At 35.0% G+C, this 13,663-nt stretch overlaps 3 protein-coding genes across 5 annotated transcripts; 2 read left to right on the plus strand and 1 right to left on the minus strand.

Moving 5' to 3' along the window:
• The first annotated feature begins 397 nt into the window (after positions 1 to 397).
• On the plus strand, positions 398 to 1,210 carry LOC106346049 (RWD domain-containing protein 1-like). Its single transcript, XM_048734924.1, has 5 exons — positions 398 to 438; positions 559 to 651; positions 771 to 849; positions 935 to 1,016; positions 1,137 to 1,210. Exons 1-5 carry the CDS (start codon positions 398 to 400, stop codon positions 1,208 to 1,210), a joined length of 369 nt encoding a protein of 122 aa, XP_048590881.1.
• Positions 1,211 to 1,494: 284 nt separating this feature from the next.
• Positions 1,495 to 5,915, minus strand: LOC106346037 (NADP-specific glutamate dehydrogenase). 3 transcript variants are annotated; one of them, XM_013785280.3, is made up of 16 exons: positions 5,753 to 5,915; positions 4,641 to 5,274; positions 4,250 to 4,379; positions 3,957 to 4,158; positions 3,786 to 3,872; positions 3,643 to 3,702; positions 3,480 to 3,566; positions 3,308 to 3,379; positions 3,178 to 3,233; positions 2,971 to 3,056; positions 2,651 to 2,741; positions 2,422 to 2,579; positions 2,235 to 2,326; positions 2,057 to 2,137; positions 1,895 to 1,968; positions 1,495 to 1,796 (listed from the first exon to the last, which is right to left on the minus strand). In XM_013785280.3, the coding sequence occupies exons 2-16, from the start codon at positions 5,191 to 5,193 to the stop codon at positions 1,721 to 1,723; spliced, it is 1,905 nt and encodes a 634-aa protein (XP_013640734.2). In that variant the 5' UTR covers positions 5,194 to 5,274; positions 5,753 to 5,915; the 3' UTR covers positions 1,495 to 1,720. The 3 variants fall into 3 exon arrangements, with proteins under 3 accessions (XP_013640734.2, XP_022542997.2, XP_013640735.2); XM_022687276.2 differs by having other exon boundaries at positions 4,641 to 5,270; positions 5,753 to 5,898; XM_013785281.3 differs by having other exon boundaries at positions 5,681 to 5,894.
• A 3,226-nt stretch (positions 5,916 to 9,141) lies between these two features.
• Positions 9,142 to 13,246, plus strand: LOC106346040 (ubiquitin carboxyl-terminal hydrolase 6). Its single transcript, XM_013785284.3, has 17 exons — positions 9,142 to 9,395; positions 9,531 to 9,676; positions 9,754 to 9,789; positions 9,880 to 9,987; positions 10,431 to 10,531; positions 10,642 to 10,768; positions 10,895 to 10,954; positions 11,037 to 11,155; positions 11,526 to 11,634; positions 11,782 to 11,870; positions 12,019 to 12,088; positions 12,169 to 12,249; positions 12,328 to 12,414; positions 12,500 to 12,548; positions 12,657 to 12,779; positions 12,847 to 12,921; positions 13,019 to 13,246. The coding sequence occupies exons 1-17, from the start codon at positions 9,386 to 9,388 to the stop codon at positions 13,072 to 13,074; spliced, it is 1,446 nt and encodes a 481-aa protein (XP_013640738.3). The 5' UTR covers positions 9,142 to 9,385; the 3' UTR covers positions 13,075 to 13,246.
• The last annotated feature ends 417 nt before the right edge of the window (positions 13,247 to 13,663 follow it).

Consider the following 13,663-nt stretch of genomic DNA (forward strand, 5'->3'; position numbering starts at 1 on the left):
TGGTTTTCTCGCACACAGAAAATTGTCCGAACGAGGTTCCCCTTTTGGATGTTAAAAGGTAAACTTCTAAGTTTGACATTCAAGCTAATAGAGATATATGATGATGACACTTATGTGGGTAGAGTGTTCTTGCAGTATCCGAGGAATCCATGTTAGTGACCTTACCATCTTAAAAGAGAAGCTTGAACAAGAAGTAATATCTCTGACAATGACTTCCTGAATCACAAAACAACTTGGGTGCTATAAAAAAAGTTTAATTTAGTTTTGATGAGTGGGTTTATCATTAGAATTAAAAACTTCATGATACTATTTTCACAGGCAAGTGAAAATCTTGGCATGGCAAACGCAATGATCTATACTTTGGTCTTGTCAGCAAAGGACTGGTTGTCTGAACACTATGGGCAAGATGATGGAGCTGACTATGCCAAATAGGATGAGGTATTGTTTTCTGCTCAGTATTATCAAATGTATTAACTGCAAAGCACCTGGAATCTTGCTTTAGGCTTCTGATTTTTCCATGAGCTACACTTTCTTCTTTTTTGTTTTCTTCCTGTCTAGTTATCTTGATATTTGTGGAGAACCTGTTACACTGGAGACGTTTATGGCATGGAGAAAGAGATTTGAAGCAGAACTTGCACTTGAACGAGCAAAGTGAGACTCTTCACCAGCATATTCTTGTTTCCTTGCTCTTATACTTTAATGAATAAGCATTGTTATTGGCTTCCGGGAGCTACTAATCTTTAATCTGTTGCCGTGAATCAACTTACAAGGCTGATGCCTGAGTCTGCTCTTACGGCACCCAAGGAGAAGAAGCTTACAGGAAGACAATGGTTCGAGAGTGGCAGAACGGTACTTCTCAGTCTTGCTGACTAATTAGTGTAGACTAGTTATCATTAATTATTGTTGTTGATTATCTGTATTGTGCCATTTTCAGAGAAGAGCAGTGCTCACTGCTGATCAAGAATCTGAGGAGGAAGATGATGAAGATATTTACTTTGACGACGAAGACTTTGAAGGTAAAATGGTCCCTTCTGTCTGGCTTACACGCTGCTATCCAATAAACAAGCAATGGTTCTCAAGCATCAGATTCGTTTGTTTGATACAGATGATGAAGAAGATTCGTTTGTTTGATACAGATGATGAAGAAGACATGCTTGAGCACTACCTGGCGGAGAAATCTGATGCTTCAGCTCCCATAGCAAGGGCCTGAAGCTAGGGTGCCTTATATAATGATTGTTAAAGCTCTTTTCTGGATAGAGATCCAGATGATGAGAGCCTGACATTACATTGAGCAGCATGCAGTCTCCATATCTTAAGTTTTGCCAGCTTTGATCTACCCAAGAGTATCTGAAATCCTATATATCATCTTAACTCTGTTCATCTATAAGAACAATTTATGAGAAAATGCCACTGGTTTTATCACTTTTTTTTTTGTCGAGTACCAGCGCAAATCAGATCTCTCAGTCAAGTCTTAAAAAGACAAATAGTTGAATCTATGAGTAAATCAGTATGTTCCATTCTTTATTACTTGGAGAACATATAAAGCAATGGAAAGCTATGTTTATAGCAGATAAATAATAATGCTATCAAAGTATATAGTTTCTAAATAGTGACATGGGTTGCATCTAAATATGTTACAGTGAGTCCAATATGCCTTCTTCACTAGACTTTAAAGACAGAAAACCCACCAGGACTCTTAGATGCAAGAACATTTATACAGCTAAACACAACCTTGGTCCGTCATAGCTTGAGCTATGTTCAAGAACGCTGCAATTGTTGCTCCGTGTAGAAGTGCCCTGGAAAAGAAGAACCAAATCATCTCTTTAGTACAGAGCATATTAGACCAGCAAAGTAAAACTGACTGATGGGTTTAGTATCAGGGAGAAACACTCACTCTGGACTTTCTTTCTGATAACCGAAGTCATTTGCTGCTTTAAGAGCCTTTTCATAAGTCTGCTTCAGTGCTTCCTGTCAATAACAGAGCAAATTATCTTAATAGGCAATTACCACAGGCCGAAACTGCAAAAATTCGAAAACATATGTGAGGAATGTTTACCTGTAAGCTAGACTCAAAATCTTCTGCTGACCATTGCATTGAATTAGATTCACGGAGGACTTCAATTTCCCCAGCAGCCACCTTATCATTTATATATAATTTAAGAACTTGGTGTACTTAATGGTGAGACACTAATAAGGCAAAGGTTAATGAAAGAAGAGTCAAAGAGGGAACTCACTCCTCCAGCTCCAGCAGCAATGGCAGGAGCAATCAGAACATTAGCCTTTCTGAAAACATCAACTGCTTCAGCTGTACACGGCATGTTTGAACCTGCAGGAAAAAACACATCCACAGTAAAGAATAAAGCACACAAAAAGAGAAGCTCTGAGAATTTATTTGCTCAAATATGTAAGAAATCTCTATACCTTCTACAAGTAAGCGACAGCCTGCATTGACCAGATTAATAGCATCTGCTTGATCAACTTCGTTCTGGGAAGCACAAGGGAACGCCACATCACACCTTTCATTCCACGGCTTCACTTCATCAAAGTATTTTGCTCTTGCATAGGTCTTGGAGTAGTCTCTGCATATCAGATGCATGGAATCAAATGGCAATGTGAAAATACCATAATAATGTGGAAAAATATATAATACCTCAGACTTCTCTGTTGGGATTTAATCTCTCTCAAGAATGCAAGTTTCATATAATCAAATCCATCGTCGTCCACCAAATATCCCTTTGAATCTGCAAATAAAATTGCATCAGCAAAAACAAAACAATACTACACAGGCAAGTTTCTTACATTGGCCTAACTGATCCATTGGCAATAAACTAGGGGTTCAATTTGAGACCGCTAAGGCCTGTCTTTGAAGAAAATAAGCTACTCCTAGACTAAGAGTCACCTTTATAGAAAACAACAAAAAGGTAGAAATGCTCTTGTTTCAACTCTAGAATGATAGGGTGAGTGAATCACCTGAAACTGTAACAGGATGAGCTCCACAAGCAATTAGCTTCTCAACAACATGCATCGCAATCTTTCCGCAACCACTCACAACACATCTGAAATAAAGTTCAAAAGTATCTTTTACTGATTTGATAAACAATAAGATCCAAAAAAGAGATTGGTGACTAGCAGAATCCCATGAAAGAGCACATATACAAGATGATCAAGAAAGAAAACCTTAGACCCTTAATTTCTTTGTTCATATCTGCAAGCATAAGCCGTGCAAAGTACACCTGAAATAATGCAAATGAATCTTAGTGAATCATCACATGTAAATAATGCTCTTCAGTTAAACAAAAGACCCTACCACGCCATAGCCACTAGCTTCAGTTCTGAGGCTAGAAGCAGCCCAATAGATCCGTGGTCCTGTAAAACTTCCCTGCATAAGTAATTGACACAAAGGTATAACAGCCAAAACACTTTCTTCTCTCCCAACAGCAAAAAAAAAACGAATGGTACAGCCAATGACATTTCAGTACCTGAAACTGACCAGCAAGTCGTCTGTATTGTCCAAAAAGATATCCCATTTCTCGAGTACCAACACCAGCCTCCTCTGATGGAAGATCCTAGCACACGTAATAGATTAGAAAACTCATTGCCGAAATAATGTACTGGCTAAAGGGAAAAGACCGCTCTGCTTACTTTGTCCGGACCCATGTATCTGTACATCTCATTCATGAAACTTTGGCAAAATCTCATAATCTGTGAATGTAACAAAACAATAGATCAGAGCATCTTTACAAAACCACTTGCGGGGACACAAAAGTAAGGGGCCAAGTTGTTACCTCATTGTCACTTCTTCCTTTAGGATCAAAGTCGCTTCCACCGGAAGCCCCTCCAAGTTTATATGGTGACAGAGCATTTTTCAAAGTCTGTGAAAGATTACAAACCATTACAACGAGCAATTCCATATCATGCAAACAGAGGGTTTAGGTACAGATACTAAAGCATTGTACCTGCTGAAAGCCAAGAAATTTGGCGATGCTTAAGTTCATGGATGGATGAAATCGAATACCTCCTCTACATGGGCCCAGTGCTTGATTGAACTGAACTCTAAAGCCTCGGTTTACATGTGTTTCACCACGGTCATCAATCCATGGAACTCGGAACACTATCATACGTTCAGGTTCTAATAGCCTCTCCATAATATTGACATAACTGAAATGAATCAGAACAAAAAACATATGAGTTGGACTCAATCTGCTGAAAACTATTTCACAAAAATATTATAAGCATATTAGTAACTTACTGAGAGTTTTTTGCAATTACCCGCTCTAGAGCATGCACACATTCTTGTACAGACTGAATAAACTCAATCTCATTGGGATCTCGTTTCAGGGCACCTTCAACGATTGAACCAGCACTCTTCGACATCAGAGCTTCATTAAGAGGAAAACGTACAAACATTTAACAAAACAATAAGAAAGTGGTACTCTATTTTTCACTGTATAACAGAGTAAGAACTGAGTTTAATCTATGATTATAGTTCATTTATTTTTTGTTCATCACTTTATTTTTCCCTCTAATATCGAGTATCATTGGAGTATAACTCAGTTTACTCTATTAGAAAGAAATAGAGTGAACCACTGGAGATGGTCTAACTCACTATCACTTGAAGCAGTACTTGTAAATAAACTTACTCTTCACATAAATGGGCTTGTCAACAACAATCTTTTCTTTGGAAGCCGTTTGGAGACGGAGAGCCTCTTTATGCAGCAAACTATTGTTGTGTTCCTCCAACGCACTCATCTGCATGTTTCTACTCCCTTCATTACCATACGGATTCCTCCTATGCTTCCTACCATACTCTCTGCAAACAGAACAGAATATCCTCGCCGTTCCATCCTTCATATCCACATAAGCCCACTTGTACGTGTCAGCCCACTCCTCTCTCCACCGTTTAACAACTTTCTTCTTTCTCTTCGCAGACGTCTGCCCCTTTGACGTATCCTGGTCCTCGCTCGGAAGGTCGGAGACCAAAACCATATGCTTTGTCTCATCATGTTCCCCAGCAGAGGGCTCCCGTATCAATGAACTGGTGGCGAAAGCGGCTTCATCCTCTCCAGGTCCAATTTCTAAATCAATCTCTTCCCCAAGGTTGCTTACAACAAGCTGGTGCCTTTGTGCTTGCTGGAGTAAGTTCATATCATCCATTGAGGGATTCATCCCCAAGCCACTTGTTGGCCCAAACATTCAGCATCACAGTTTCAACTCCACCTTAGATTCTCTTTTTTTTGCTGACTAACAGCAACTTACACTTGGTACAACACCTACCTAATGCGGCAACAGAAACAAACAGTTCACAGTTAGGACAAGGCCAAAAACACAAATGCACAATCTAAAGGCAACAAGCAAATAACAACGTATCAGGTGCAGAGACAATATCCAATATGTTAAATCCTTTTGATCATACAACAATAACACAAGTCACTCTGATAAGCTTTCTGATCATATAGTGAAGTGATATTCCATTACTCAAGAATCATACCAAACATCAAAACCCATTTCAGAACCCAACTAGTAAAGTTTGTGTCTTTGCCACATAAATCATTTTCCAAAAAGTTAATCGAAATCAAGTCAAAGTTTAAAGGACTCCTAACAAGCCGCGGCAACTTGGAACAGCGATTCAAATCTAACATCTAACACAAATTCAATAAGGCAAGTTTGGGCAAAAGGATACCAAAAAGCTGGTGAATTTTAGCAGGTCAAGTCCGAAACACTAAACTGAAGAAGAAAAAGATTGCAACTTTACTTTAGCTGTCGCCGAGAAAGAGAAACCCAGAAAGACAATTGTGGGTAGAGACAAGACAAAAAGATGCTCTGCTTGAACTTGTCGATAGTTTCCTTTTCCTCGCCGATGCTGATGGAGCAGGTATATACGAAATGAATAAAATACAGACCCAAAAAAGAGGTAAATCAATACCATTAAAAGAGGATCATTCACTTAATGAAAATTACAGTTTCTCAAAAATACCCTTATTTTTACAAAGGATGAATAAAATTCATTAATGGCATTTAAGTCTTTTGGTTTTGGGCCTACATGTACACCTAAATAGATCTATAAATAATGGGCCTATATATATTTAAAAGATATACTAACTTTAAATATAATATATGTATAAATATATTACAAACTATAAATAAATTAGCAAATATGAAAATATCATTTTCTTAAATATACATATCAATATTTCATTTGAATATTATACATTTTTTCAATACAAACCAAAATCTTATATCCTACACCATATATCATATACATATTTGAATATCATTTTATACATAATATTGATATGACAATTACGAGTGTTCAAGAAAATTTTAAAAACTATATTAAAATTAATTTTTAAATCTAAAATAAAAACACAAACTTATAATAAGTTATTAATGACGAAAATAAACTAATATTGTCATATCAATAAGTTTTTTGTATTTTTATTTTTTATTTGGATAACATAATAAAATTTTATCAAATTCTAAGGAATCACTAATTTATGTAATATTAATAAATATATGAGTAATTTAATCAATTTTAAAAAAAAATTACTATTAGATATTTTGTAATCGGATCAATGGTATCAGATTGCAGGTTAATAGTGAGTTTTTGGATTTTTACGTGGTTATATCAGATTTTTAATTAACGAATTTTTCATTAAATCCGAACCGGATTATATACAATGTATCGGGTCTATAGGTCTAACCATGAATCTAGGTCAGATATGAAAACAAATCTTAAAACTCAAACATTATCATAGAACAACTACCATATTTCGAAAAAAATACCATATTTTGAAGAAAAAAAAATGATAAAACCCTAAAAACTCAATTGTTATGGTTCGAAACAAAAATAATGGTAATTTGCAAATCAGTTTTCGATTAATAAATGAAAAACAAACAAACCCGCGCTTTCTAAGCGCGGGTCAAAATCTAGTATACACTTATACCCCTTGGATTAATTAATCCAAACCTTAGGGTTTAGAGTTAAGGGGTGGAGTTTTGGAATTAGGATTTAAAATTTTTATAAAAAATAAATACTAAAATAAAAAATAAAAATTTTAAAAACAGTTTCAAAAAGTATTTTTAAATTATAAAAAAAAATTTTGAAAAAAAAATAAAAAAAAATTTCAAAAAAAAATTTCAAAAAAAAAATTATAAAAATTTCGAATCTGAAAACATATAATCTGAAACTATAAAAAAAATTTCTTTTTTTTATTTTTTTTTTATTTTTATTTTTATTTTATTTATTTTTATTTATTTATTTAATTTTAAACCAAGGGTATTAGGGATATTTTACCCTTTAATGAATGTCATTTTTGTGACTTTCTTCTTCTAGTGCTATTTTTGAGACATAAACTTCAAAAAGTGCTATTATTGACAATTGCCCACCAAAAAAATCCCAAATCAAAAGGTTTAATATTACATAACAGTAACTTAACTAGTCAAACTTTCATTTCTTTTACATCTATATTATTAAAGTTGAAGTACACATTGAAATTGTTTGGCAATATAGATAATGGTTAAAAAATACTACTGTTTGGAAACATTGATAGTAGTAAGTTAGGAAAAAAATAATGGGTTTATGCTATTAAAATTGGAAGTCCATATATTATTAAAAAGTAATGGGTCTATGTTATTTGATATATAATATATTCAAATCAAAATAATAATTTAAAATTAATTTATATCAAAAATTCATTCAAATATATATATATATATATATATTCAAAATTTGATTTTTACTAACATATTTTCTAATAACTATTATAAAAATGTTTTCAATATATATAAGAAAAATACAATACAAAGCCCAATTTCAAACACCAACTTAAATTATGGTTTTTATATTTCACATTAAATTTTAAAATATAATCTATGTGATTATTATTAATTATAAGAAAACTTATTTGATGGTACGTATAAAATACGATTAATTATATGATAGCACATATTTTGTAACTTATGATGACACATATAGGATATATATATAATAGTGATTAGGGGTGGGCGTTCGGGTTCGTTTTCGGGTCTTTTTGGGATTTCATGTTCAATTCAGATCTTTGAGGATTTGGTTCGGATTTGGATAACCAATTTAAATAGGTTTGGTTTAAATATTTGGATAGAGAATTAATAATTATTTAAATATTTTTGGAGTTTTGAGTATATTTTAACTATTTAAGATATTTATGTTTGATTATTTGTATATATTTTTAACCATTTAAGCGAACTTAAAAGTTTACATCATATATATAAGTATTTAAGCGAACTTAGAAGTTTAAAGCATTTAAGCGAACTTAGAAGTTTACATCATATTTTCAAGCATTTAAGCGAACTTAAAAGTTTACATCATATATTTCAGTATTTACATTTGATTATTTGTATATATTTACATCATATATATTCTGGATGTTTTTATATATATTAAATCTAAAAATAATTAATATATATATATAAGTATATAAATATATTTTGGATACCCAAAATAATTCTATTCGGATCGGATTAGATTTCAGTTCTTCAAATATCAAAATTTTGAATAATTCGGATATTTAATCAATTCCGGTTCGGATTTAGTACTACTTATTCGGATTGGGATCAGTTCAATTCTTCGAATTCGATTTTTTTTGCCCAACCCTAAATAGTAACATAAAAATCAAATAGGATCAAATTTTTTTAAAAAATACACCCGCACGGACGTGCGGGTCAAAATCTAGTTACTTTTATATCTCAGTCTATTTATTCTCTAGAATTCTCATATATATTTTTTAAAAAAAAATTTGGATGATATAGTTAACATGCTATATTTATATAAAGGTATATTAAAATCATTTCTATTTTTATATTATCTCGCTTATCGGTTCTTTTCAGATTAAATTTTATATAATTTTTTTAAATAAACATATTTTTAGGAAAAAATAAAAAATAAAAAATAGATTTAAAATGGTAAAAAGAAATAATTTTCTTTTTGTATATTTATGTAACTTTGGGGAAAAGTATTTTTCTTTTATTTAACAACTTTTGTAAAAGTTATTTGAGAGGAATCCTATATACTTTAGTTAAAAACTTTTTAATAAAAGTAGATAATAACATAACGTTCCCTTTTTTAAATCAGAATGTAAATAAATAGTGAAAGTTGGGCTTGTCCACTCACCTCTTGGAATTATTTTCTGGGCTTTATGAATTTGGGCCGACCAAAAAATCTGAGAGGAACCGACTCAACCGGATCGTTATAAACCCGACCCGTTCTCATCCGGGCGGTGACATCATAACATCAGGAGAGGAGCGTCCAACTCGGTAGAAAGAAGAAGAATCTCGTTACCGTCTCTCCAAGCAAGCAAGCAATCAAGAAGAAGAAGAAGAAGAAGCCTCTCACTTTCTCACGGCAAAGATGCTCACAGGTCCTCTCCTCTCCTCTCTTCTCTTCTCTTAGTTAAGTAGATGCTTAAATCGATTGTATTCGTAATTTGCAATTAGATCTCGTTTTCATCTCCTAGAATTGAGTTGATGTAAACCCTAATTTGTGTTTTGTACAGTAAGCGTGAAGTGGCAGAAGAAGGTGTTTGAAGGAATCGAGATTGATCCCACTCTGCCTCCTTATGTGTTCAAGGCTCAGCTGTATGATTTGACTGGAGTCCCACCTGAGAGGCAAAAGATCATGGTCAAAGGTGGACTCTTGAAGGTATAGGATCTTGTTTGTTCATTCACCAGATTGTTTATTTCTGTGTTGATTGACAATTTTCTTTCGTTTGGGTGCAGGATGATGCGGATTGGTCGGCTATTGGAGTGAAAGATGTAAAGCTCTCTTCTTTTTTGTTCCTTCCTCAATTGATTTGTTCTTTTTTTGTGTAAAGATGCTTATTTTATTTACTTTGTTTGTTCCAGGGTCAGAAGCTGATGATGATGGGAACTGCAGATGAGATTGTGAAAGCTCCTGAAAAGGCTATTGTTTTTGCTGAGGATCTACCTGAAGAAGAGCAAGCCACTCATCTGGTATATTCTCTTTTTTCATTGCTGTTTGTAAGTGTGGTATGAGCTCCGTATATGCCCTCTATGTAATGAAATGAAAAACCATAAATCGTAACTCCAGAATCCACATACACCCACATTCTCCTAGCTGCCCTCTAATTGTCAGCTCTCGACTATATCGCCTTAAGTTCTGCTGTTTCTTAGCTGTTGTAGAACAAGCTACTTAGGCTAGTTACAACCATGCATTGTCCATATGTTTCTTGGGGAGTTTGGTAGTTTTTTTTAGCTCTACAATGCTTGGACCCAGACAACCTCATAGGGTTCAGATTTTTTTTTTTTTAAAGGATAAACTCAATTTTCTGCTAGGCATTGTAATTTGTAAAAGTTCGGTGTCATGTTTTGTTTGTATATTCAGAAAATTGGGGCATCTGTCCTGTCATTTTAACTTGCATTACAATTGATTTCAGGGTTATAGTGCAGGCCTTGTCAATCTTGGCAACACATGTTACATGAACTCCACGGTGCAGTGCTTAAAATCTGTCCCAGAGTTGAAATCTGCATTGTCCAAGTCAGTTCATCTCTTATCCTTACTGTTTTAAACCCAAAAAAAAATAACACAGGAAACTCAATGTCTTTTACTTAAATAACGTTATCTCATGCAAACAATTTCCTTAACAGCTACGCACTTACTGGACGAAGCAATGATGTGGACCAGACTTCTCACATGCTCACAGTTGCCACACGTGAGCTATTTGGTGATCTTGACAGAAGTGTCAATGCTGTTTCCCCTACGCAGTTCTGGATGGTTAGTTTTCTTTGGACGCCTCATCTCAAATATTTTTTGCTAGTTCTTATTATCAGTGTCCATGCCTTATCATAAAATTTGGAAGTTTCTAGTTACTGGCTCATATCAACTTTTGTCTTCGTGCAGACATTACGAAAAAAATTCCCTCAGTTTAGTCAGTTGCAGAATGGAATGCACATGCAGCAGGTACGTTTATTACTTCAAACTCGGTTGCACTAAGCCTGTAACGTTTCTGTCTGTAAACCCGTGCTATTAAATTGTCTGACAGGATGCTGAAGAATGTTGGACACAACTATTATACACTCTTTCTCAGTCCCTAAAAGCACCAACTTCCAGCGAAGATTCTGATGCTGTGAAAGCTCTCTTTGGTGTCAATCTTCGAAGCAGGTATCCATGCAAATTTCACACCTTACTGTTACATTTGGCTTATATTATTTGGATTGATCATCCATAAATTGGTTTTGGGTCTCGTCAATTTGTAAACAAGTAGAAAGGACTTCATTCTCTGGTTTTACGATCAAATTCATACTCCATACTCCTGCAGTAATGCCGGAGCATCTTCTTAGTATCCTTATTAAGCATGTGTGGGTGTGTGGGTGTGTGTATGCATGTATTATATATTTGTTGGGCGTTTTCCTAGAGGGAAATATATGAAATGTTTATTAATGATGCTTGTTCATGTGAAACTGACAACTGAAGATTTTCCTCGCCTTGCTTAATGTATCCAGTTGTGTAATAACTGGTTTCTGTTTTGTAGGGTGCATTGTCAAGAAAGTGGCGAAGAAAGCTCAGAGACGGAATCTGTATATTCTCTGAAATGTCATATATCACACGAGGTGAACCACTTGCATGAAGGATTAAAACATGTGAGTAAAACTTGTTTCTGATTTCTATTCCTGCATTTTCCTTTGATATAGCGCATGCAAGCATATCATAGGAAAATTAGGACAACGTGGTGTTGTTCTGCTTTCATAAAACCTTGGATGTACTGAGTAGCCCATTTCTTACTGTAGGGACTGAAAGGAGAACTTGAAAAAACATCTCCTGCTCTTGGCCGTACTGCGCTTTACCTCAAGGAGTCCCTTATAGATTCCTTGCCCAGGTCATCAGTCTCTGCTTACTGTTTGTGAATTTAATCCTCTTGTGGCATACTTCATGTCCTAGAGAACCTAACTAACATAGTGCGACTTCTAATTTTTTTTTGCTCTGTCTGACATGAGATTTTGTTTCTTTTCTTCGTGATCTTGAAGGTACTTGACCGTTCAGTTTGTGCGATTCTTCTGGAAAAGGGAGACTAATCAGAAAGCAAAGATTCTCAGGGTACGTTTTCTTTCTGTTTTTCAATCTTAACCAAAAAACTCCGGATGGTAATAATGTCTCTCTCCAACTGACCTTTGCAGAAAGTGGATTACCCGCTGGAATTGGATATATTTGACCTTTGTTCTGAGGAACTCCGAAAGAAACTGGAAGCTCCTCGCCAGGTTTGCATTTTCTGTTGTAGTGAAAACTGAAATTATCTGTGAGCTGGGTAACCAAATGAACTGAGTCATGTCTTTCAGAAACTAAGAGATGAGGAAGGTAAAAAGCTTGGTCTGCAACCAAAGAGTAGCTCAAAGGACAGCGATGTGAAAATGACTGATGCAGAGGTACCCTATCTATTTTCCAGTTATAAAATCATAAGTGAAATGCACAATCCTGCAAGAAGATTTATTTCTCTGTATTTGTTTGCAGGCGTCATCAAAAGAAAGTGGAGAATCATCCACCGTTACCCAACAGGAAGGTAATGTATCTATGACGCCTTTTCAACATCTATCTTGTCTGGTGCTGAATGAGACTTGATTGGGGTTGTGGTGCGGTAATTGAAAAACTTCTTTTTGCTATGACATAGGTGGTTCATCTGAGAAGGGAACTCTTCACATGACCGGAATCTACGACCTGGTCTCTGTGCTAACCCACAAGGGCAGGAGTGCGGACTCTGGTCATTATGTTGCATGGGTCAAGCAAGAGAGTGGTTAGTTCTCTTTCCCACACACAAAAAGGTCTCTAATATCATCTAACAACAATTCACATCATGACAGGCAAATGGATTCAGTATGATGATAGCCACCCGAGCCTGCAACGGGAGGAAGACATCACAAAGCTATCTGGAGGAGGTAAACCCAATGGCTTCTCAATCTAACTTCAAAAATGTTGTGTGGTTCTCACGTTTTAATCTGATTCGTTTTCTTTATGTGAATAATGGATTCACAGGTGATTGGCATATGGCGTACATCATTATGTACAAAGCCCGCTTCGTCTCCATGTGATCTCTGTCTCTCTCTCTTCCTCTTGGTTCTTTTTTAGTTCTTGAAACGTTCAGGATCGTTAAAAGCATGAAATAGACCACCTCAGAGGTTTCAGTTTATTACAATGTTGAGACTGTATTTTGTCACAATATACTATCAAGACCGTCAATTGTTTCTTTCGTTTTACCCATCACCCATTATGGCAGTCCAATTAGGATATGGTTTTGAATGTTTCATAGCTAACAGACAAACCTAAAAGATAAAACAGATAGTGTGTTTAACAAGCAAAGTTTCTTTGCCGCTCATGAAACGGGAGAAGAAGGCTCATCGATTAACCAGTCGCTTTCTTTTTCAAGTTGCCGTAACCCCCTGACCATTTGTATACCACTCGTAACTGAAACAAAATCATAAACAGAAACAATATACAAATCTTGAACATCCAACTAATTGTGTTTCTATCACTAGCATATCAATGATACCTGAAAGAATTTCATATTCATTTTCTGCTTTCACTATAGAATCTAATTTGGCATTAATTTGGTTTTATACTTTCTTGCAACATGGCATTCCTATAAAAAAAACAAAAGGTTAATATACATCAATATCATAG

Source organism: Brassica napus, chromosome A6, assembly GCF_020379485.1.
Source record: "Brassica napus cultivar Da-Ae chromosome A6, Da-Ae, whole genome shotgun sequence".
Taxonomy (NCBI): domain Eukaryota; kingdom Viridiplantae; phylum Streptophyta; class Magnoliopsida; order Brassicales; family Brassicaceae; genus Brassica; species Brassica napus.